At 29.2% G+C, this 27,070-nt stretch overlaps 1 protein-coding gene across 12 annotated transcripts in view; it reads right to left on the bottom strand.

Annotated features, from left to right (window-relative positions):
• Positions 1-27,070, bottom strand: part of LOC143193970 (voltage-gated inwardly rectifying potassium channel KCNH6) — a 310,658-nt gene that overhangs the window by 115,284 nt on the left and 168,304 nt on the right. For 9 of the 12 annotated variants that reach the window (XM_076400469.1, XM_076400467.1, XM_076400463.1 and 6 more), the window contains exons 4-8: positions 23,986-24,118; positions 19,770-20,027; positions 16,958-17,076; positions 16,741-16,889; positions 9,873-9,953 (exon numbers count right to left, since the gene is read on the bottom strand). In XM_076400469.1, the coding sequence (XP_076256584.1) occupies positions 9,873-9,953; positions 16,741-16,889; positions 16,958-17,076; positions 19,770-20,027; positions 23,986-24,118 (740 nt within the window). The remainder of the gene's footprint in view (positions 1-9,872; positions 9,954-16,740; positions 16,890-16,957; positions 17,077-19,769; positions 20,028-23,985; positions 24,119-27,070) is intronic. The other 3 variants (XM_076400465.1, XM_076400464.1, XM_076400470.1) reach the window with 2 other exon arrangements.

Genomic DNA, 27,070 nt, shown 5'->3' with positions numbered 1-27,070 from the left:
AACTAAAAATACGACCAAGTATGTTGTTGCCACGTGAATTTCCTTCATGTTGCCTACATTTATTGATCAGCTGAATACTTTTTTATATAAACTCACACGCCCAAGTTATATTAAATGTATATATTTTTAATTCTCAATTAATTTCAGAATGATACATCGATATTTATAACGAGAAAACAAACAAATATGATATTCATTACAAGTTATGATTAAGAAGAATTAAGAAGTTTTAGAAGTAGATGGTTCTTATCTCCTCCGGATCGCACAACTTGTTTCTGTCAATATCGAGTAATTTACGAGTTATTATGTACATAATAGATTACAAACACACTACATAAAGGAAGTTTTAATAAAAACTTGAAGTCTACCGATCTCAGAAAACATTTGGTTACTTCTATGTGATTAATATAGGGATTTTTTTGTAAAAAGTTAGTAATATAATGGTAATATATCATTAAAAAGTAATTCGATCATATTTATTATGCATTAACATTTATTAATATTACTATTAACAGTAGCTTTATTACTATTAATTATATAACTAATATTATAGATTTTATTTTAAAATAAAATATTTTTTTTGGTTTTTAATTTAAACTTATTTAAATTTCTCTAAATCACAGGGAAGAATTAATGAAAAGCAGTCTATTAAAATTAAATTAATTTAATTATTTAATTTTATGTTGTTCGATAACAAAATCACGTTAAATTGCACTTAATAAAGTTTAATAGGGAAAAAGGCGCCTCTCTCATTTGTTTCTGTCGCTTGTGATTTAAAATTGGTCTCGTTAGGTTCAAATAACGTTATAAATTGATTAAATTAATACCTTGTTTGAATGAGGATATTTTTGCATTATTTTTTATAGTTCACGAGAAATCGATAACTTAATAGCCAATTACATTTTCTTTAAAATCTCGACAAAATATGTTATTAATTTTTTTAGGAGTTTTAGAATAATTATTTAGGAGTGTTTTTGTTGTAAATTGATAATATCAGTGAAAAATTATATTACGTTGTATATGTAAGCAATCCAGGATTATTGTATTTATGCAAAATTTGCGGTATATTTCTTCAACAAATGTATTAATATTAAATTATTACATTACAAATTTAACAAATATAATGGTGAAAAGAATATCATATGCAAGTTAAATTATCAGTATTTATTCTATATTAAGTATGCTGTATGGGCGTTAAATTATGTATGAGAGCTTATTACGTTTAACATGTAAATTGCCTATCAAAAGGCATATTACGTTTGAAGAGCTCCTTTGATGTTTCTGCAAGCTTTAAGAATGTTATGAACATAAACTTTAAAAAATGTTCGTATTGCATTTTAAATGGGGAAACAAATCCATTTTACATGAAAAATGTTATTGTAAATATATTATAATCTATCTGTGGGCATAATATTGGTTGCTATTGTTACTGTTTTATCTTTAGTTTTGAACAAATCACCATGCCTATTTTTATGACAAAAATTATGGTTATAGCTATCAGGGGTGGAGAACATTTGAATTACTTGTAATTAAAATATTAATTGATATACAAATACTTGTACAAAATACTTAAAAATGTATTTTGTAAATTATATTTCAAATATCTGACGCTGATTTATTTTGTGGTTAGTATTTCAAATATTTATGGCCTCAAAATGCGTTTGAACTCAAAAGCACATATCGGTAATTTCAAACAATTTACTATTATTACAATTCAATTAAAAGAGTGCTTAGGGAGAAAAATTGATAGGTTTTTTAAAATTTTACCTGAATTAAATGTAACCGTATTGTTGTAATGCTACTACTATAGTTACAAAATGCGTTGGTTGCCAGAAAGTATCACAGCAGATAAGAGGCAAAGAAATAAAAATTTTGCAATTTACGCAAAATAGGCCAATTACAAAAAAGGTTAAATAATTCCTGGGAGTAACAGAAGTAGCAGTATTAGTAAAGAAGGTAATGGTTTGATTTTGCAAGGAGCTAAACGATAAAGGCAAAAAGCCTTGAACTTGCTTGAACTATAACCAAATATAAAAAGTATATTCATAATATATAACAAAAGTATGGGTTGTAGAAAAATTGTTTGCTAAAACAGGTTTTATTACTCATAGTATATTTAAAAATCTAGTGTAAAAATCTAAGTAAGGAAATTCTTGTTTTACTAATTAGTAATATGGGCTTGATTAGTTCTATTCTGTTTACATATTTACATAACATAAGCAGCCATGATGGCCAATAATAGTTATCCATCATCTAGACTGGCGGATTGGACTCAAAACTATATGATTGGCATTTTGTTATTTCCTTAGGGTTTCCTACAATACCATTCTTACTAACTAAAATGCATTAGAAAGATGGTAATGGTATGAATCGGAACTTCCTTTCATTTACTAAGAATCTTAAAACTTTTTCTGAATACAAAATTGAATGTTGAAAACTGACTGATTTTATTTCTTTTGTCGAACTTGTTAAAACATCTAAATATACGTATATTAGTTCAGAAATATCTTAGAATATATATATATATATATATATATATATATATATATATATATATATATATATTAATTTAATACATTACTATTAAATCTAAATTATCATAAAAATCAAGACATTTTTATTAATATAAACGGCTTATACTTGTTGGCATAGTATGATTGCAGTACGACTGCAACAATATACTTAATATATACTAAGCTTAAAATAGTGAAAGAAAATTGTGTCAGCTCGTATGACCTTGCAGTTCAGTGTACGATCGATTTTTAATGGTTAGACATTTTAAAGTTAAATATACAAATGTGTCCCCTTTATTAATTAAATAGTTTTTAGTATATGATGTTAACAACTTTCAATGGAACACTAATTAATTAACTAAATTAAAAAATAAAAAGAAATTAATTAATTAAAAATTATATACAGAATGTAATCCTGCAAATCCTGCAAAAAAAAATCCTACTGATCACCTTTTTATAAATTTTAATATGTAGGTCTGCAAGTATACTAGTAATTTAGTAATTTTCGTAAAATGTTAAATAACAATAACTAGATTAATAAGTAAACAAATTAATTAATTAAAAAAGTAAATTTATGAGAAATTGTTCATTGAAAATTTAGGTTACGTTAAAATGTCTGAAATGTAGTAGCGTAACACAGCGTTATTTATGACAAATGTCGGAATTTCCGGTTTCCATTTGTGTATTAGTTTTCTTTCAAGTCAAAAGACGTCCCTCAAACCACAGGGGATTAATTTTCCTTTTGTTGCTAAATAAAGCAGTTTCTACGTACACAAGTTTAAAAACGAATCCTCTCGTGAATCCCGACAAGCCTCTTCTCCCATTTTGATTCGAATCTCTCGCCAATTTTCGCGGTGATTCCTTTTGACGGCGCCTCTCAAAGACAATTTAATATGGAATTTTTCAATTAACCAGTTAAATATTAATTAGCTTACAAATTAGCAAATAATTCTTCGTATTTATCTGTAGTGTTAAATATATTTTCGTCACAAATGTTGTTTTGATTGTATATGTTTCAAAATACTAAGTCACGATATTAGCTTTGACAGATTACGATAGATGACGTATATTTATACCATATCATATCGCATATCTCTGAAACCACATTATATTAATGTAAACTTTGTTATTTAATTTTACTATTCATTTCCTTTTGATGCCATATCGTGATTTTTTTTATAGTTTTAATAATAACCAAATAACCAATAAGCAAGGTAAATAGTACTTCTTTATTAATGGTTTTATAGAAATAAGTGGACGATATATCAGCTATAGTTTTTATACATGCAACTCTCCATTCGTGGAAACAATAAACCTCAATATTTTATAAATTCTGATAGATAAGCTTGATTGATTTGTTTAAATCGATGTGACTGGCAATATGCCAATACGATTTGCTTTTATTACAACTCCTTTGATATTTTATTCTATTGATAGTCAATCTAAAAAATCAGTTAGTGGAATAATATACCGAATTAAATAATATAATTCAATTAAATAAAATAATTAATTAAATTTATAATTAAAAATCTATTGTAAATGCGTCAAACGTAAACATTGGTCAAAACTATTTATTTAATAATTAACAGGTGTTAATTTGCAATGCTTCAATATTTTTCTTAGTGTCATATAATAAATAATACTTTTTTTTTAATAACCTGAACGGTTTAAATTTTATTTGAATTTACATATTTTGTTTGAAGTTTCATTGGTTTGTTGAAAACAAAACAAATATTAGTGTCTTTAATCTTTTAATAATCGTCGTAATTCGTAAAATCGAATTTGTCGTAATTTGTGAAATATTCTAACAGGCTTCATCACTTGGAACAAAAAATACCCTTTGATAAATAATTAGTTAAATATTTCAAGGATGATACCTATCATTTCTTAACTAGCGTTCTGATTGTACAAAAGCGAATTTTATTGAATTGTTAGCTGGCTTCGACTAAACATTACAGATGTAAACCTTGAAACAATTGAGCAATTAATTAAATATTTAATTTTGAGACGTATAACTCGCATTCAATGGCACGAATTAAGATACATTTCAAGAATTATCCAGATTAGATTATTTAATATTAATTAATATTATCATTCTCGGTTTAATTTATATTTTGAGCGTTTGTCGGCTTCGTTATAAAAACTAATAATCTATCCTATAGAGCTTTCCATTCAGTAACCTTGGAATTATGTGATTAAATTCTTTTTTCAATTAGTTTGAATTACAATAACTTCTACAAGGACTGCTGAATTATAGGTGCATATTAGATATGGTATTCAGTTATAAATGATTTCATAATTGATGTTTTAGAGAATACAATGTGAGGTTAAAGTGCTTATTGTAATTTATATTTAATATAATATTTTTTATTGTATTATATTTATTTTAATAATTTTAATATAATAATTTTTATATATATCAAAGCAAGCTTTGCGATAGCGTTGCAATTATTTGTTAGTATAAAGGAAAGTGCTGCTAAAAAAGAAGAGTCATTGCTTATTGTGTATACAAGGATGTTTTGACAGGGAATGCTATCGTAGGTATAATGAATTGTTTAAATACAGAGTCAAAATTACAGAGATTAAATATCGCCTCGTTTGATTATGACTCGTTTGACCAACAACCTACTGAACTAGCACTTTCAATCTTATAAGGAAGACGAGAAATAGGTTGTAGAACGGTTTGTTTCAAATACATATCCCCTTTTCTAAAAGTGAATTTTCACGTGTTATTACAGACACTGAAACTGTTTATCTCTGATTAAAATTAAATTCAGTTTTATATTCAAGATAAACTTATAAGGACTTATTTTTAATAAACATATACATATATTATGTTACGCATCTGTTATATAATTATAGCTTTTCCAATATTGATAATGTCTGTATAATATTGGTGAAAGGGTACAGTGAAAATATTTTAATGAGAAAAGCTTGGGTACGGCTAATATGTCGAAAAATACATAATCTAATTGTAATACGCTAAAAGCGAATGTGCAAAATAACTTATTTTTGCCAAGACACTATTTAAAAAAAGCGATCATAAATTATGATTAAAAATAAAATTATCTTTTTAGCATGTCTGTACTTACAACAACTATTCGTTAAATATAAACAAAAACCGACATATAAAAAGTTATTCCCTAAAAGAAAATACTAAGCGAGTACGATTCATTGAGTTTCTATCGTTTCTCAAACTGGAGCGAGAATAATTAAACTGTAGGTTTCCGACGGAGAAATCGGCTTGATTTATATGCATGAAACTTAAATCGGTTGTTTTTCTTCTTTTCGTGAATGGGAGGGAAAAAAATTAAATGGGCTTCGTGCTAGCGTTGGCGTGGCCTGGAACGGACTGAACTTTCCGCCAAGGGCCGACAAATCAATTTCTGAAAAATAGAGAGATATTCCGCTTGGGGTTTTATCGGTTTCGAGGCTACGGCAGCGCCACCGTTACGTATGCGCGGCAAACGCCCTTTCGCAGTGGCAGCTCTTAGACATTTTGGCGCTGCTTATGCACGAGGTAAAAAAATCACAAAAAACATTTTTACAAAAAAGATTGAACCGACTTCAAAAATAAGGAAGTGGCTAAATAGTAAAACATATTCAAAATTAAATTTTTGTTCAATTTTTTTTGTAAAATATTTTATTTTTCTCTTTTTAGTTTGTTAGATATTTACTCAATAAATTACGCTGTTATTTCATTAAGTATTACAATGGAATGGATAGCCTAAGTAAAAGTACAGCCCGTATGAGGAAAGTAGGAATAAAGAAACAATGACTGAAAATAAGGAATGTTTGAGGCACTGGGGCCCGCTATCTAGTCTAAGTGATTTGACAAGTGTTTCAACTAAACTGGAAAAAGAGTTATTGTCCCCGCTTGAAATCGAACCCGCGACCTCCGTTTGGGTGCTAAACGCTATAACTATTACGTCATAAAAGCAGTTGTGTACAATATTTCTACGAGATTGTATATGCTATAGTTTGTGCTTAAAAAGCAATCTGAATGGCTTTTGCACTGAACGACTTCCGATTTTTCGTCACATTTGCTCAGCGATAACATTATACTCAAATATGTGATTATTATAAATAAAAAATATGTGAAAAAATTGTACGTACCTTTGAAATTTGAGTGTTTCCCTCGATTTCTCCACTTCTCCTCAAGAGATCCTGATTTAGTTCCAATGGGACCACGGATAATTGACGGAGAAATCGGCGAACATACATTAAATATATATATATATATATATACGTATAGAGCCGAACAAAAAACCTTCTTCTTGTTCGAACTCGGTTAAAAATATTAACTAATGACTGTCAATTAACCAGAAAAATAACTTTGGGGTGATAAACTAAAAACATCCGGATGAGACGACAATAAATCCGAAAATAAAACATACATTATGTATATGAATCCCGTCACGCCAGTAACCAGGCCGGGTAAGAGCGGATGTCTTCTGGGATGATTTCTAAAGTTGTCTCTCGTCAGCCGGTAGGCTCAATGCTGAGGACCGTAGTTCGGAGCCCACGTTAAACTTTAGGCCCAGTCCAGATAAACCCATAGTTGGTAAAAGGAGGCTTTAATATATATATATATATATATATATATATATATATATATATATATATATATATATATATATATATATATATATATATATATATATATATAAAATTGTAAATTCGTTTTAAAATTAGACACTATTTTGTTTCTCCTTTTATTCCTGTTAAAGAGAAGAAAAAGAACACGCAACCCAATTAGCTTACAAATTTTGCCTTGTTGTCAAACCTCTGGAGAATTCATCAAATTATTAGTGATTATAATTACAGATTATAAACCAGCAAACGTTTTTGTGCTTTACTTGTTTTAATAAAATTAAAATTACTGCTTATTATAACTCTGAATGAAAATACCGAAGCCATGAGATAGTCAGAAACAGATTATATGCATTATATGTACTCTATTTCACAAACAGCTTAGCAGCTCTATACCTAGATGTGTATATTATAATAGATTGTATTATTCTGTTGGAACCAAAGTGGCCCAAGGCTGCATTCTCTACTGCATATTCTTCAAAATAAAAAAGAGCTTCTTGAGAAGGAATTGTGGTTATATAAATATTTTCGACTCTTCTTCAAGCGCAAAATATTTATTTCTACGGAGCTCTGATACTAAGATTGTTGTTAAATACGGCGTTGTCAACTATTATAATGTAGATGCTAACAGATGGTCTGTATAAAGCGATATTCTTAGTTTTTATTGGATCTTACTTCTTTGATCAATAGCAACCAACATTTTATATATGCTGTTGAATGACCGCATACAACTTTTTGATACTATTTACTGAATACTGATTTACACACTGCAATTAGTTCTTTTCTTGGCACGTCTATAAGATTTCATAGTAATAATTTGTCTAGATCTGCCTCTAGATCTAATCTATTTATGATATGATATACTTAATCTATAATTTTAAATATTTAGTGTAACCAACAAATATATATTTGCGACAATCACTTATACTACTTATGTCATCCTACCTACCTAACAAATTACAAAGTACTAATGCTAGTAGAAGACACATATCAGGAGTTGGAATGTTGTTATGTTATGTTAGTTATATTTTCATCCTCTTGAAATGACTCACAAAAACTATGGATAACATTCAAATAGTATGTCTTGTTAACATATTTTGTTAGTATTGGGTATTGCCCTCCAGCCAAGGATGAATATTGAATTAAGCAGTGTTACTATTACGAAGAACTGAAAATAATCTTCAACCATCTTGTTTTAGTCTTACTTTCTCGACTTGATTTTCGCAAAAGTTGATAGTTTAGTAATTAGTATAATTATTCCAGTAGTTACATATATATTTCTCCTTAGTAAGCCATAAAAAATATTTATCAAATAATTTACCACATACCCACACCAATGTCAGAGCTACCTGCACATAAAAGCGATGAAAATTTTTGTATGAACGTACACTACAAAAGGCACAACAACTAAATAAGGGTGTTATTATTGTTAGTTGCACTATATTTATAACTTTGTCACAGGTGTAACCATATACAAAAGTTATTTAGGGAATTAGGTCACTTATATTCTCCGATACAAGCTTCATATCTTTTTTTTTTCATTTTATAGAACAAATGATGCGGATTAATTTAAATCATACGCATTTGGCGTAAAACGATATCCTTGATCTTCATTCGGTTCAAGTTGAACTAATCACTACGAAATACTTTATATATATCCAGACGGCGACCGAATTTGCTATGTCATATGATATGAAACTCTGCGATTAAAGTTCCGACGTAACTGAAATGTTGCTTTTATTCGTTCAGTTTCTCTCGTTATTCTAAAGATTTCATCATTAGTTTTATTTATTCAAAAATTCGGAGTTCTACACGATCGTATTTCATCTCAATTATTTAAAAAAATCTAAATAATAAGAAAAGTTTTCCAGTTTTTAATGTTTTATAATCGAAATTATTATTTGTGATTTAATTAAATATGAAAGTTTATTATTGCAAAAACTCTATAAGAAAGTTTTTAAATTAAATTCTTTCCTAGTTTATGGGTTATTAAATATCAATATAAGGTAACGCCCTTGTTACCATTACCTTGACCCATGCCTACTGGATTCCAATGTAATTCAACGCCTCTATTATGGATTTTCAAACGTTTATTGCCCTACTGTCGATTTTCGTAAGTGTTTTTTAATAGACTATTAAGAATAGAACGTGTTTTTTTTTAAATAAATCGTTACATCCGTGGTTAATATTTTATATTTCCTTTTTTGTTATGAAAAAAAGCAATAAATAAATGTAATAATGTTTTTGATAATTTATATATCACACAAACAATATTAGGAAAAATAATGTCCAGATAGGACTAGTCTAGGACCTATCAATATTAGTTAGTATAAGATCACAAGCAGCAATTATTGGCTAATTAATTTTTAAGAGAATAGTGATATAGCAAATACAACTCCACACTCTACAATCATACATACCATAAAATGATGCTAGTCCATTATACCGGCTATATTCTATCAGGATAAAATGTTGATGAACAATTATTTCATCGCTGTATTAAAAAAAAAATTGCTTGGAATTGAATGGAAAAAACCTTTTAGGAATCTCCTAGTTTCCTAATAAATGGGGTCTACTCTGTATTGTGAAATTCAAAGCATATACATATATGAGTTATTTATTTATTATTTTTATTAAACCGTTTTCTTTTCAATAGAAAAAAACTCCATATCTAATGACTTTATTATTTTTAATGTGTTTGCATTTAATTTTATCGATATATCGACAGCATTAATTATTATTAATAAATCAATTATAATAACTTACCTGTGCTACCTTTTCTCCCATTTTTGGTGTATGTATTCCACTTTGAAAGTACTTGGCAGATCCGTTGTCTTGAAGGGAAAACTAAATAACAACAACAACAACACATTAAACTAATATAAAAACAAGTACGGACAATCACAATTAGATTTAGTAATTAGAACAAGCCAAGACATGTTTGTGTATTAGTACTTGAAAGAAAAAATATTAATTTGTTTGAATAATAGTGTTAAAAAATTTTAAAGGTAAGAAAGAGGTTACATTTATATTACTGTCCTATTAGATTTTCTTGGAGAGTGGGAATAATATAAAATGGCATATAATAAAGTGTTTTATAATTAGAAATAATTTTATTAATAATTTAATATTAATGGCCTCAAATATTTAACATATCTAAATTTTATTAACAAATTATATATTTTGAAAGCTTCCGATAAATGACATATCTTCAACGAACCGATATATTTAGGATTAACAACACTTATATTTAATTATAGTCGTAGAGAAATAGAGATTTAACTTCATAGGAAATTTTGGAGAAATGCTTCGCAACGTCCAACATCTAGATGTCGCTACTTTTAACTTATCACTTGCTTTAATTACTACGCTGTAAGCACCGAGGGGATCTGATTGGCTTATTTCGTTTCTATGGTACGTTTGTTGTTTATTTATTTTTAACGCCATTTTCAGTATGGATCACATATGGAATAGCGCGTTTAGACACTAAATTATTAGTTCATTACATTAGTTCATTATTAGTTCATTATTAGCTCTAGCTAATCTAGCTATTCGGGAATATACATCCTTGGCTAGTATGTTGTAGAAATAATTTGAAGCGCTCAACATAAGTTAATTTATTTAATCTCATTGGCCTTTAGGTAATTGTGAAGAGGATGAACATGAGGGCTCTAAATATTTACATTCTATACAAAACGGAGATGACATAAAAATACTGTCCGTAGGCTAACTCTGTTATTCTACGGCACGTCGATAATAACACAATATTTGTCAAATGTTTTTTGTCAAACAGGGGAAGACTCAAAGGCTTGTTTTCAGTATTATAAAACAAAAAGACAGAACACTGATAGATCCTATTAAATTGATGGCAATAAACAAATATGAAAAAGAAAGACGGAAGAGATAATTTTGATTTGCAATGCACCAAAGTTTATATAAATAATATAAATATTATGTATATATATATATATATATATATATATATATATATATATATATATATATATATATATATATACATAATATTTATATTTTATAGATATATTTATTTTTATATTATATTTATATTTTATTTAATAAATTTATTTCAGAACAAAATAGTTTTTTATTTAAATTTCATTGGTCAATTAAACGTGACGTCAAGGCTGTCACGTGCCAAACATTACTAATGAGCCAATCAAATGTCTTCACAGTAAAATATTTCTCTTACAGGTGCCTATAATGAAGATTTATGTTGACGAATCAAATTACTTGAATAGCTAATTATGGCGCCCTCTGGACGTTGGGCAAAGCAAAACTTTGCGCCAGAGTATCCTATTGAGTTACATCTCTATTACTCTACGATTATACTTAAATATATATAAAACGCTACATAACATAGTTAATGATATATTAATTTTGTTTTAATATTACCCCAACTGGTTTATTAATCTGCTGAGTGGGCAATAAATAATATTGATTTTAAATTGTTTTAATTAAAGTGATCAATGTTAGCATAATTATGTGTTTTATATAGTTAACTACAATTTTCAATTCTCAATAATTGTAACCCGACTTTCGTAGGCATTATTAATTAAAGATACATCGAAAAAGAATAAAAACAAAATGATTACTAGTTAGTCTCGCTAAAACTCGAGAATGCCTGGACCGACTTAACTAATTTTGGTTTTGTAAAATTTGTAAAAGTCCAGGGAAGGTTTATACAAAATTCACTGTCACTGTTAGTTGTCAAATAGTTATGGGTGCGTTTGGAAATTTATCTTGTGACTAAAAATGCTGATTACCAATTAAAATTAAAGACCACCAATTATCCAACTGCGATTAGACTATTAAACACACTATACAGGATAATTTTTCTGATTTGCCACGGCACTGGCACCTAGGCATTATTTATATGCCATAAAAATGTAGTCATTTTTTGATTGGTGCATTGATTCAATCATGTGAAAATTTGAAGAGTAATTGGAAACAAAGTGTATATGGTTAGAATGCAACGAGGTCGTCCGCATCGAACACAATAACAGCGAGCACGAGACAATCAAGTCGAGAGATTCCTTATATTGCATACAGACTGACCCAACGAAAGACAACGAATGGGTTTGTTGACTCAGGAATCAGCAGCATTCCACCAAGGTCCGAAATGAGATTATGGTTATGCTGTGCCGGTAGAAAAGTAAAATTGCCATAATTGGTCCATAACGCTCATGAGTTTCTGGTGTGGGATGTAATGTGATAAAAGTTTTTTGGTAACATTCATATTCATACTAGGAGGGCTTTATAGGCAATCCGGATACGGAAATTGACATACGTTGAGCTTACAATCCAACAAAGAAGTGAACTATATTTCAAAAACTACAAACGTTTATCAAAACAACGATTTAGTAAATATATTTAAATAGCATTGGATTGGATGCCAGCTAACAGACATATTATCGTCATCACATAATTGACGAACTGGCTATTGTTATTGTCCGAGGAAATTTGTTCAACGGGTGACAAATCGGTGATTGGTGTACTTTTCTTGTAGGACCATAATATCGTCCTGTAAATGCCAGATCTTTAGGTGAGAAACTGAACAAAATAATCACAAGCTTATTTTGACGCTGTCGTTATGTTAAAGAACGCATTCTATTGATTAATTCTGGTCCTTTTGGATTTACCAGGTTCGACCAGATCATGATGACCAATTATTTTTTAATATCACCAAACACTTAGAATCAACTTCGTTGACATCAATCCGGGCATTGTAACCGTTCTCAAACAAACCTTTGTTTTTGCTTTTTTTTTCATTTCACTTCAAGGCCCCAGTTTCGTCGATCAACTCTTTATTCGACGAAAATTTCTTCCCAGCGAGCATTCTTTTGAGATCTGAGAATAGGAAATAGTCGCTGGATGAGGAAGCAATTCCAAGCTCAATTCATGGATTTTTGTCAGTGTCATTATGATTTTCACTGACTTGTGACACGGTGCATTGTCTTGGTGAAGCAGCACTTTCTTTTTCTTCAAATGCGGCCGTTTATCGGCGATTTCGTCCTTCAAACGGTCCAATAACGCTATGTAATAGTTGCTATTGATGGTCCTTCCTTTTTCAAGGTAGTCAATGAAAATTATTCCATGCACCAGCCGACTGTTGGGCACGATTTGGAGCGGGTTCATCGTGTGGAGTCCACTCGGATGACTGTCGATTGGAGTCATTCTTCGGAGTCTTCATTCTTCGATGTTTTCGGAGTGAAATGATGGAGTCATGTTTTATCCATTGTCACATATCAACGCAAAATCTCGGGTTTATTACGCTTGATCATCTTCAAACACTGCTCCGAATCACCAACTCGTCGTTGTTTTTGGCAAAAGTGAGCCCGCGCGGCACCCACTTTGCACAGAGCTTTCTTATACGCAAATATTCGTGAATGATATGATGTACACGTTCAGTTGATATCTTTAAAGTGTCTGCTATTTCATTCAGTTTCAATTCACGGTCATTCAACATCGGAATATATACATCAGTATGCATTTACCAAATTAAAATTAAATTAGTTCACGTGGATTTTTAACTGATTTCTTGCGCGTTTTTCAGTAGTTGTATGCATTGCTGTGAATTACTGAACTTCTTTCAAGTTTGAATATCAAATCTTGAATAAATTTGTAGATTCATTTGATTTCAAGGTCATCGTGCTGTTATTAGTTGATTATGTACCGAGAAGCATTTTTAATTAATCGAGGAAGTTGCTTTATGTCTTCTATGAATTAGTGTTATTAAAGATTTGCATATAAATATATATGCTCATAAATATATGAAGCAATATACATTAGGACCTTGTATAGGTTAAATGTGTCTTCCCTAGAAAAAAATCGACTCAGGTTCTACTTAGTTAAACAATGATTTTGGGAAGGATTAATGTTAAATGAACATTTTTAGTTCTTGTTGTAGTTGTCCAGTGATTTATTTACGGGTATATTATTTTGTTATTATATCTATATTTTTAACATATAAATAATATTCACAACATAAACGACATTTCTTAAACAATAAGCGATAAATTTACAGTAGTTTATAGACATATTTAATGACCGATAGGATTAACTTTTATTAGGAACTGTAGCAAATAGAGTGTCATCAGTTTATCAAAGTTAATGGTTCGGTAAACAATAAAAACTAAATAAAGCTTAACTCTCTCAGCGACGACAATGTTATATAATACATTTCCAAAATCATTAATCGCTGGAGGAAGATATTAATCTATAGCGGGGCAAATTGTTATTAAAATTCCATCAGAACAATTTGCTAGAACATTATAATCCTAGCTTGAACAGTTTGGTATTATTTTGATATTATATTATCAACTATAGAAGTAGAACTTTTTTATAAAGTGACAAGTATAAAATTCACGATAAATAATATAGTTCTTAGTTCAAAGTGCTGTTACTTGATAGTTATTGATGGCGTAAAACAAGATGTCACAGCTATTCCTGGAAATATTTTCCAGTAGATCCTAAAGATATAGCACGTACATTAAGGAGTATCAAAAAGAAGCAAATTCAGTGGTGGAGATTTATTGCATTATATATGAAATTACATATAATAATTTTATCTTCTATAACTATAAAGTCAGTACTAATTTAAATAAAATTCTAACAGTGAGTCAAAATCAAATTTTATATATGTATTAATTGATATATATAGTGTACAAGGATTTGTATTTAATTTTATTAATTAAAATTAAACATTATTTCAATGACTATCTTGTCTATTGTTGTTAAATATCTTTTATAAATTAAATATTCTTTGATTTATTCTACATAAAAATTAGGTCAGAAGGAGTAATGCCTAGGGAGTATAGGAGACAAAGTGATATATTGTAGCAAAACCAAATATGCTCATATATGAATATATTTCTGAGCATTATGCTTCAAAATATATAATATGTCATGTCAGTTTTTGGCTATATTTAGGACCTGTTTAATTCAGCATAGATTTAATAGACAATCAAGAATATTATATTGTATTCAATTTCTAGTTAACATAGCTAACTAGATACTTAATAGGGAAATGTGCCATCGCTAATAGGTCCACTACAAATAAAAATGTTGCAAAACTGGTTTGAGAAGATGTGTGTTTTTTATAGGTTCTTGTTATGGCTCCCAATTATGGTAGTATATTATATATAATATTTTATATTATGTTTATCTTCATGATACAAGCTATAGTCTACTACACTTTAGACAAAGCTCACTTCCAAATCTCTTATATCAGAATTCAGATGTTCCTTCTGTTTAAACTGGCAGAGCATCATATTACATTATAATATTTATAAGTGAATATTTTTACTGATAATACAATTAATTAGAATTCACTTTATCAGTCAATTCATGAGAAATCCTTAGTATTTTTTCAATTTCAAGTTTATCTATACCTAGGAAATTCAATAAACAGATAATTTTAACTAAGATTAAGATTGATTAGTACCGACTTGTTAGACACATTGGTTAAGGCCAGAGCAGCGATATTTTTTTAATCTTAGTTTTTAAAAAGGAGACCAAGAGAAACTACAACAAGAAACTGGTTTGTCAATGGATTAAAACTATTAACATTAGATAATGCCTCAGATTATCTAGGCTATCTAATAATCATTAAAATACGTATCCTCATGGTTTACTATTTCTGCTAACACTATTCTTATGGCTCATCCCAGTGAATTTATGGATATTTGTAATTCAAGTTATTTAAGGCGTATCTGGATGCTCATATAAATTATAATATTATATTATCTAATTTTTCAGTATAGTAAATACAATTAATCATTCAAACAAATTTTTGCCAAAAATATAGAAGAACACCTTTTGAGGTAAAATTTCATTGCAGATGTTAGAGAATTTCTAAATTATTAAGGCGGCTTCATCAGACAATTAACATAAAAACTTATTCAACATTGATACGACTGAGAAAGTTTTAGAAAATTTTCTTGAAAATGATATCAGTAATTAATAAAACATAAAACCCAGAAAAAAACATACTCTTCTCCTTCTTTATGACGCTTCAAGGGGATAGGAAACTATAGAAATCAATGACCACTTGATATTTTTCGAAGAATTACTTAAATAATACAACCAATGTATTAACATATTAGTATTCCTTAATCTACATTTAATTTCCAATAAGTATATTACGTTTTGCTCAGTTTTTTATCATGTTATTTTTTTGTGTGTAGTAATTTATATTCAACTACGTACACGAATATGTGTATATGTAAAATTGACCTTAACGATAATTTCTTTAATAGTTTTCATTTTTCTGAATCGTGTTTAATAGCAGAACATTAAAATATCTATAGAATAATAATACTGTAGTGTACGTTACGCCAATGACTCCAATTGTGTCGCATTATACACAGTGCCACCCGTGGCCAATTCTTGAAACTATTCTAAGAAAATCCATAATCAATTGAGGATATGAAACAGCGCCATCTAGAGTCAGATAACGTAGATGTTTTTGATCGATTTTTTGGTTAATAGTTTATATAAAAAAACGCGCCTTTCGCCGGCTCACAGATGCCGCTCCATTCGTTGACATTTTTTCATTTAAATTTAAATGTAGCAATATCTATATAAAATGGGAATAGAAAAAAGTGGTACATACTTGAGGACAAACCTTTTGTTTAACCGAATCGGTAGGATTCGACAGGCTCGGACTCTTCCGTTCGTTTGATTGTTGAGCTGTTCGGTATCGTTGGAGGTCGCTTTCCGACGAAACGTTTGGAAATTGTTTACTAAGAATTGGTTTACTGGCTACAAATAAGAAACAATGAATGGTCATGGAATACGATCGGTTTATTCAATCTATTTTGATATCTTACATAAACTTTGCGCAGGATAACCAGTCCTGAAACATTGTCTTCTAGCTATGGCGTCCAAGCTTGTGGCGTGGGTTACTTTATGTAAACTTATTGTATTTTGATTGGAATAATTTAAATGCCTGAAAGAAAAACATATTTTAAAATATACAGTAGTTTATAAAATATATTCTACAGCACATAATATTCAAAAAATATTCCTTGTTGATGGTTTGGTCCAGATAAATGATTATAACTACTATTTTTATCAGATATTTTGATGGGATTAAGTCTAATAGTAATAAAAATATGCTTGAACCAAAACTAATATGTCATATGGATGTTTTTTTAATTGAATTAAATTTTAATATAAATAAAAATGCATTATAAAAATATAAACGTATGTAGTATATGAGAATAGAAAATGATTTAGTCTTAACAATGAAACAGGCAATACACGTAATAAATGGCGTCAAATCTATTGTCAAATGCAGTTTATAAAAATGTGAAATTCATTTTAAACACGTAGCGGATTTTTCCTGTCGGTACATCTAACCGAATCAGTTTATTAAATGCGATTTGTGCTGCTCGTTTTTGTGTCGATACTGTTGTCAAATGTCCACAAAATTCTTCAAAACATTAGTGTTAATAATTACAGGTTACAAACCGGCAAGGTTATACGTTGCGACGTGTTGACGTCATAACTTTTGATGATGTGCATTGGCGGTTTTTTTGTATAATTGTAATCTTGTCGCATTTTTGTCAAATGAGAAAATGCAAATGTAAGACCGTTAGTTTTCTGCCAGTGGAGTAGTGTTTAGTTATCAATGATGTTATATTATATAGTGTGAAAGGAAGAGAGATAGAAGTATATCATTAACCAAAAATTAGTTAGCGAAAAAAAATTGATATGTTAACGTATTTGAAAAAGTCTTTTTTATAATATCAGTCATTGTGTTATGTACAATTTGTTATTTTCAAAAATATTTTAACGGATTATGACTTAAATATTATGTAATTCATTGCTAAATCGCCAGTTTAGTAGAGGAGCCAAAAAGGTCGTAAAAAAATAAAATTATATATACAATTGTACAAAGTACTTTTATTATTTTTATGGCATATTCAAGCTTGTGTATTTATTTTTGAATGTAATTTATGTGCTTTAGATGTGGAGGCAGAGCTTAGGGTAAATAGAAATCAAAATGGGATATGAATAAATTAGAGAATCAGATAAACAAAATTTCGAAAAATCAGACATTGTTACACATGGTCAACACAAATGCCTACAAATTAATATTTATTATTTGTTATTTCTATTTCATCTGAGATAGTAATGATGAATCGAAAGCACGTTGAGACATTTCTACCAGCCTACTAGTATTAGGTACTTTAAATGGTTCCAGAACTATTAAGTGATTTTTTACAATTCATTTTCAATTCAAGTTCACAAGGCGTGTGCCCAAGAATGAGGAAGAGATTTCAATGATCTAATTCTAGTGAAGTGGTACTTGATGTAACCAGAGATTAATCTCAACATAGAAATGTAGTCTTTCAGCAAAGAAAAAATCAATTGGTAAAAGTTGCAGAAACTCATCGATGTTATCGATCCTAATTTGAAAATGTTTTGTATTATCCGATTAATGCCCCTGTAATTGTCCCTGAATATTCTTAGTTATTTTTCTCTTCCGTCATATTTTTAATCTAGAAAAAATATCATTTGCCACGATTTTGGTGCGATCTAAGTTAGGAACTAATCTTCTATAGGACGAAAAAAGTGAACCGATATTCTACAAAATCGTGGTGTATCGGTAAACCCTGCCTTTAGAGTGCAAATATTTTTTACGACATACGGCCTTACTACGTGTTCCGATCCATTTTCTTTGGACTCAACAGGCTGTTTGCTACAGTCTCACTTCTTGCTACACTTCACAGTGTATATCTTTTTGACATCACCATTGCATATTTGTAATCACTGATATTTGGAATTGATTTTAAACTGATAGTATTCATCATCTTTCGATCTCTCGATATTAATTCAATCTAGGAACAACCTTTTTTTGCTTTTGAATCAGCTACTTGTTGAGCCTTTAAAATTATTTCAGGTACTCTCTGTTTCATTTAATAATACTTCTAATGACCTTGCTTTCGTATCAATGTCTTGGCTTTGAATCATAGTGCTTGCTACATAACTCCCAATAGTTCTCGTTTGATCCGAATAATTTTAATGAAAGTAAGGTATTAAATTCTTGGACCTCGATTTTTTGTTTTTGGCTATTTGGAACAGGGCATCAATATCAACAAAAACTGGAATCAATCTCTATATGATTTATTAAATGAAGAATTGTCAGCACAAACTTCTGTGAGTATTCGATGTGCTTCAGCTATATATTTTTTTATTAAAGCAGAGAACCCACATTTTTCAGAAATTCTGTTCAGTTAATATAAAAATGAGCATATTTATCATAGTCATCAAACCGATATAAAGTGAATATTATTCATAATGTTGAATATTATTGATAAATTCTATTATATAACAATTCAAAAGTAATTTAGATAGTTGTTAATGTTGTATTAAAATGTGAAGCTTGAAAAAAATATGATACGTCAAAAATTCTGTCCTGTAAAAATTGTCGTATAAATATGTTGTTACTTTACAATTATTTTAGCGTTTCTAATGGTCTATGTATGTGCCTACACTAAATTATCTATTTTCCAATTAGTCTACAGCTGCGAAGTGATATCTATTAACAGATTCGAGACGCATGACAAATTTCATGCGATAATAGATAAGCTGATAATGTTGTTTGGTCATTAAGCGTGTTGTGAAAGCAATTACCTATTATTGCTCCCGTTGTTCCCATTCGTTCGAGATCCGATTACTCCCCGTTCTTGGCTTTCGCCCCTTTCGAAACTGGCCTGGTGGCTGGTGGGGGCACTGTGACTTATCGTCAGAGCCGTGTAGTCAGGAGTCCGATGCACAGTTCCTGCATGGAAAGGGGCGGGAGGACTCACGTGCGGCACCTGAGGAGCTTCTGTTCGGGTCACCCACGTTTGCTCCGACAAAATTGGCGTTGGAGAATTGGAGGTTAATGGGCTAAAAATACAATAAGAATAACCGTTTAGGAATAACAACTATTAAGAATTATTAAGTAATAATTTGAACACTATAATAATGCTGATATTTTATGGATATTTATAAATATTTATTGAACACATTAGTTTTTCAATTAAAGGAAGATATTTATTATGGCGAAAATACAAAAAATATATCTTGTTTGGTAAATTATATTTGGTTGGTAAGTGCACAAAATGTAGTCTTAAGTACTAATTTTACCTAAAAAAAATCTAATTAATTTATAGTCGATTTGCAATAATTATCTAATATAATTTATAACAATACATAAATAGTACAGACAATTAAATATCTTACGTCAACGATATATTGTGGATTTTGTTAGAAGACCTCTGATAATTTATTGACAAAAAATAAAATAAATCTTTCCGTGTATCCAACTTTTGTATTTGACTGTGTATAAAATAAGTTGAATTTCATCACTAATATAAACAGCATTAACTTTAACAGCCTTAACAACTTACTAGAGGCACTAAAGAATTACATAATCATCAGTCAGTCTTCCATAAGCCAAAATATTCTTATTAACTTTAGGGCACTAGTTTGAATATATCATATAACCATTATCAACTATATAAAATGTCAATCTCCCATTATTCATCATGTATTCATCACCATTGAGAAATATTCTAACTTGGCTATTACTTGATATACCTACATATCCAATTCCTCATAATTTACAGTTAATTAATTTCCACTGAAATATTCGTGCTGTGCTGGATTTCAAATAATTGCGATCTGACAGTCAGAATGTACATATTTTAAATTGAAATTGTATCGAATTGGTTAATGCAGAATAGAAATATAATTAAAAGAAAAAAATTAAAATAAAATTGGTTAATGGAGTGTGTTAAAATAGAGAGCTGTCATAAAAGAATATTATAAATAAATAGACGGAGAGAGAAATAGACGAATAAAACTCTAATTAAGAATTTAATGAGCAGTTTAATTTAATAGCAATATAAAACTAAAATAGTACTCGTAAGAGCAACTGGAACTATATTCTCTTAAATATTTCTGCTGCTTGAACGGCTATGCTGTTGTAACAACAAGTTCAATGTTAAAGTGGCGAAAAGTTGCTCTGCATAACTATTTTAGAATATATTGATTGATATATTGAATATATTGAGGGCTTCCCAATTGAAATTATTTTTCTGCGACCTATCGCAGGGCAATATCATGTCAACATGTTTTGCTTTTGTAATTTTAAATTAATATAAAACTAGAACTCTAGCATTTTCAATACATCTTCATGTGTGTATGCTAACTGATAATTATGACTAAAATAATAAAAGAACGTAACACCAAATAATATATAATTTTTATATAGATTGGGTAGTCGATATCGTGAGAAAATACTACCATCTTCATACTTAATAAAATCTTACAGTTATAACTTGATATCGGCGTTATATAAATATATATAAGGGCGAAATATAGCCAATAAAAACGAAAATAAAGCTTTTCCCAGTCTCGAATAACACTTATGTCGTTTTCCTTTTAGCAGTTGTATTATTAGATCTGAAATATGAATGGAAAACGTTCCTGATGTAAATGGGTTTATGCGCTTTATTTATAAGATTTGAGATTGCGTAATATTGAAGATTGTGTATTAAGTTCTCATTAAAGAAAATATGAAATTATGTTTACTCGAAGACGTACTTGTTAAGGGAAAATGATACAGGTTAGGTTCTAATGATTTTAAAAAGCATTATTTTATCGTTTTGGCAACAGATTGATGTTATGCGAATATAGAGATTCAGTCCCTCAAAACCATGCATCAGCAAAACTACACCTGCCACTTTCAATACTACAAGTGAAAACTGAATTACTTAAATGTTATGAATGTAAAGATGTTTATGTTGTTAAAATATTAACATGCATTAATGAATTATGTCAATCATTAGTATAAATATAATTAAACAACTCTATAAAATGTTAAAATCACATAAACTGATATTAAGAGTGCTTGATATGTTACCATAGCACCGGCTATTATTTATGGTTACCATGCTAATGTTACTGTGACAGGTACACGTCAGTTGAATTCTTATGTAATGAAACATCTTAAAATTCATGTCTAATAATCTTAGTTGCTTATTATATGTTTTTATTGAGCATCTACGGCTAAGAGGGAGTAATTATGTCAAATTTCAAATTAGTTGGATCTACAATTTCAAAGATTTCGTGAGTATGTGACAGTCAGTCCATCAGAGATATTTTGATTATATTTATGTCGATGAAATATAATTCTGAATGAATACCCAATACTAAAGAAAAATATATTTGGCCGTTCCATTGTGATATTGTGGAAAAACGTGTGCGACGTTGAAAATATAAATAAAATATATAAATATATTTCCGGTCGTCTATGTTTACACCAGCAAGTTATTAACATTTCAATGTTAAGCAAGTCTATAATTATCAAGGCATTTAATTAAAAGCAGACAAATAAACACATGTTAGCTATTTCAATCGAGTGACCGTGATTGAATAATTTAATAAAATTAATTTATTAGCAATGAATATATATTAATAAAATATACGAATTGAAAATATTTTTAAATTTAACTGAAACTTTCTTGATTATAATTATATTTTAGTATATTAAAAATTCTCCAAAAAAACATTTATTTATCTTCTAAATTCTATAATACCATTATAAATATTTATATAGTCTATCCAATAAAACAACAAATACACATCATTAAAATATATGATTCCAGCATGTCACAATCTTGCCGAATTAACTTAGAATTTTGATTTACCACGTTTTGTAACCTCTAATTATTATCACTAATATTTTGAGGAATTTTGTCATAAAAAGTAGAAATACTCGATGAAGACTTATCTCAAGAGCTTCAAGAATTATTTGAATTATTGGAAGTTCACTTATTAAGAGCTGTTAGTGTTGTGAAATGTTGGAACTGATAAGCAAAGAAGCACATTTCTTCACCTATGAATTGAAATAAAAGCACATTAGAAGGATTTATTTGATTAGTTAACAAGTTATTTTGATTAAAAAACATAAGGGATTTTTGTATTGATATTACCAGTGTTGATGATAATAGTGTAACTGATAATAATTCGGAACCGATTCAATCTCTATTGCGAGCTTAAAAAAATCCTTAACATTCTTTTTGCAACTGCACTAAGGTTGTGGTGCTAAATGTGGATGTAGTCTTGCTCAAATGTTGATTCAGATTCATATATATATATATATATATATATATATATATATATATATATATATATAAATATATATATATATATATATATATATATATATATATATATATATATATATATATATCTTCTATCTTACTGGAAGAAGAACGAATCGAAGAAGACGTGACTGTTTAAGTTGAGTCTGAAGATTATAAATCAGACTAAGAGTATTGTTAATACATATATAAGGTGCATATAAATTTTTACTTATATCAAATGTCTGTCTATGTATATAAGTTATATTTTATAAAAGGGTGTTAAACAAAAAAATCTTTTGCTTAAAAAACTGATTTATTCAACAAGACAAGAGGCGACTGGTTGAACGACTGACTGACTAGCCCGTCTCACCTGTTCACCAGTCAGGTAGTTAGAAAAGCAGATGGCCGGATAGTCTGGTACATAACATACAGGTGGTTACAATTTAACTCGTTTGATTTTTAGTAGCTCAGTATCTCAGAAATGGCACATTACAAATTAAAATTCCATTTTCTTGCCGAAACCTGGATCGTATCATATAACCCCTCGTATAATTAACTTCCAATTAAAACAATATTGTCAGTTACAATCAAGTCGATACAAATCACACGTAGAGTAATCAAAGCGTTTAATTAAAGCATGAATGCACACTGATCTAGCCCGCTCAGTGAAGCCGAACGAACGTGTCACATTAATTGCGTCGTCGACGACTTACCATTGTTCTAACGTCTCCTCCTCCTCCTCCGCGGCAGTGACGTCACTGGGCGGCGTTAAGTAACCTCCAAGGCGTAGTCCGCGACCTCTGCCGAGGCGAAGACTCTGACGGAATGAGGCACGTGCTCTGTCGACTTAAAAAGTGTTAGATAGAACATTTGGAAGTGGCACAACGAATATGTTTTACTATAAATAAACGCAAACCATTAAAATATTTAAACCTATGCCAGCATTGAAATATTTAATCACATACAAAATATCCGGATGACCTATTAATGGCCATACCAATTGCATTTACTTCAATTAAAAAGCAACAAAATAATTGGTTAATCAAATTATTAATATTTATCTGGCCTATTCTACAAGGGTCGTTCAACAAGTTCTTAGAAAATGGAGTATGGGTTGTCTTAACAAGCTGCAGTCACTAGGTATTAGTAAAAATCTCACTTATATCAATAATATCATTTAATATTATATTACTTAATAACATTTACTCAAAATTAGAGATATTTTATTTTTAATGATGCATTGAAAATTAATTTTTATTAAAAAAATAAGAAAAAATATAACGACTGTGAATTAATTTTCATGTATTATGAATCTATTTAAATTGGAAAACAGATATGTCTTATAACTAAAGTTATAACACATTGGCCAATAAGTTCTTGTCTTATACATAGATGGTGTCATCGTTGACAAACTCTTTGGTTCTGGATAGTACTAAAGTTCAAATGAAAGGTGTTAACATTTAATGTTATTTCGACTATTAATTGATGCATTACAAGGATTTTAATTAATTTTTCTTTAAGAATTGTCAAAACATATTTTTATGGGTTGATTAAAAGTTACTCTATTGACGCTAAAACTATTTTTGAAGGCAAAAAATCCATTAGTAAGGGTTATAGAGACTCTGCATCAGGAAAATCAGTTATTTTTAACAGATATGATAAATGGTCAGAAAAAGATTGGTGATGTTGAATGCTCTTAATAGCGTTTGTAACACATGTAAATCGAAAAGTATTAGAAGAATATCAGATTCATCATTTTGTAGGATGAATTTGTGCAGGTGCGATTCAAAATGTTGGTTGGGGTGAAATAAAAAGGCTTTTTTACATCTATATAAGTTATATAACAATAAGTATAAGATATTAAAATTTAAAAAAATGTCAGTTAGTGAACATCGGTGGGTGAAAAACCTCCAGCACCATCAAAAAATAAATTGTTCCATAAAAAAGGCGGAAACAAGTTTCTCAGTTAGAGAGGCGATTTATTGATTGATGTGTCACATGCTGATTACACACTCAATTTTACTAGGTCAAATTATGTGGTGCCAATGAGAACTTGTAGTAGTTGACATTAAACTTCACTGTCTAGATTCTTTCAGATTTTCAATATGTTGCCGAGTGCTGTCATGTTATAAATCTAATTTGTTTCGTCTCTACCTTCATATTAATTATTTGTTATAAATATTTGGCTCGAGCTTTTTTTGTGATATAAAAATCATAACTCAACAATATGTTCGTTTAATGCAATATGTTCATCATAAATTTTCAGCTTCTCTATCAATTTCAATAGCTTGATGGCTTTTATTTTAAAGTTAAAAAAGAAAACCCTTCCTGCAAATAGAGCTCTTAATTTGATATTTTTAATGAACTGGTCTGAGAAAAAATATACTTCAATGGCTCATAAAAATAAAAAAAAAGTTGCCATCTGCCATCTAGAGGCATGACGAATAATTTTGAAAAACTATTTTATGGCCATCTTACATCTTATTTTAACCGGAATAAAAGTTATCTCTGTAAATAAATGAATTTTTGTAAAAATGTAATGTTCGTTTAAAATTCAGAGCTCATATTTCCTTCTCATTTTACCCTAGTTAAAAAGAGGCAGAATGCTGTCTGATCTATCGGAACATGTCTATCTCGAATCAATCTATAAAATTCGATTTGTGTTAGTATTAATAATGCCCTAGACTAAATCATTTTGTCAAATGTCTACAAAATTTTTTAAAACGTTAGTGATTATAATTGGAGGTTATAGACCGGCAAACGTCGGGAACCAAAAATTCCAATTTGATGCGACAACATTGCAACGTGCTGACGTCATACATTTTTATGGCGGGCATTGGCTAGCATATTTTTTTGGTTGCACTGGACGATTTATATGGGTACAGGTCTTATTTATACAATATTTCAATAATTTTGAATTGTAATTAGATATTCTAAGGTGTATCGATGGTGTGTTGTTCTCTAATGTAACTATATATTCCCATAAAGAGTTATTAAACACATACCTTAAATGTAGGTATCAAACAAATTCCATTATGGTTAGATTAAAAAGACCTAATATGGAATATATAGTTTCTTGAACATTAAACGCTTCGATGAGGTCTAGTTCACCAGATTAAGGGTAATTGATTCATATTTGACTGAACAATGTAATTTTATGAAGATTTTACAGCCTGGTACGTGTCGGTTATGACAGATGGAAGTTCCAAGCACTTCGAACAATACTTATTTACAATGTATGAGCTCAAACATTATCACTGATGTCAAGGAAAGTAAAATAAATGAACCAGATCTCTAGTTTAAGAATTCATAAGATAATTTAATATGCTTAAGCATGTCTAAACACAAATTTTGTAAAGTACATGAGGATGTATTGCAGCTGAATGTGATTAAAATTACAATTTGTGCGTTTTATTTACCTAAATGGTATTAAAATTTTGAAAAAATAGTAAAAAAATTATTCAAATAAAATCGAAAGACACCAAAAAGTTCAAACTTTGGAACGCTGAAATGATGGTTTTAAATTTGCTACTTTTATTTTACTAAAATCTTAGTAATGGCACTTGTAATTTAAAAATAAATCTTTTGTTTGAATATATCTATGATTAGTATAGATCAATATTTTCCTGATTCTTTATAACACCATGCCATCATGCCAATCGTAAATCCATCAAAATTAATTTACGGTCTCAGTACAGTAAATGTAATTCAAGAACACTATAGCAAAATAACGATACTTAAAATCAATAAATATTATACCTCAACCAATTAATAAAGTGCCACAAGATAAATACTTAC

Source organism: Rhynchophorus ferrugineus, unplaced genomic scaffold, assembly GCF_030347505.1.
Source record: "Rhynchophorus ferrugineus isolate W39M unplaced genomic scaffold, kcgeb_rfMv2 rfM3, whole genome shotgun sequence".
Classification (NCBI taxonomy): Eukaryota; Metazoa; Arthropoda; class Insecta; order Coleoptera; family Curculionidae; genus Rhynchophorus; species Rhynchophorus ferrugineus.
The sequence above is the reverse complement of the archived record's forward strand: the minus strand, read 5'-3'. Positions and strand labels throughout refer to the sequence as shown.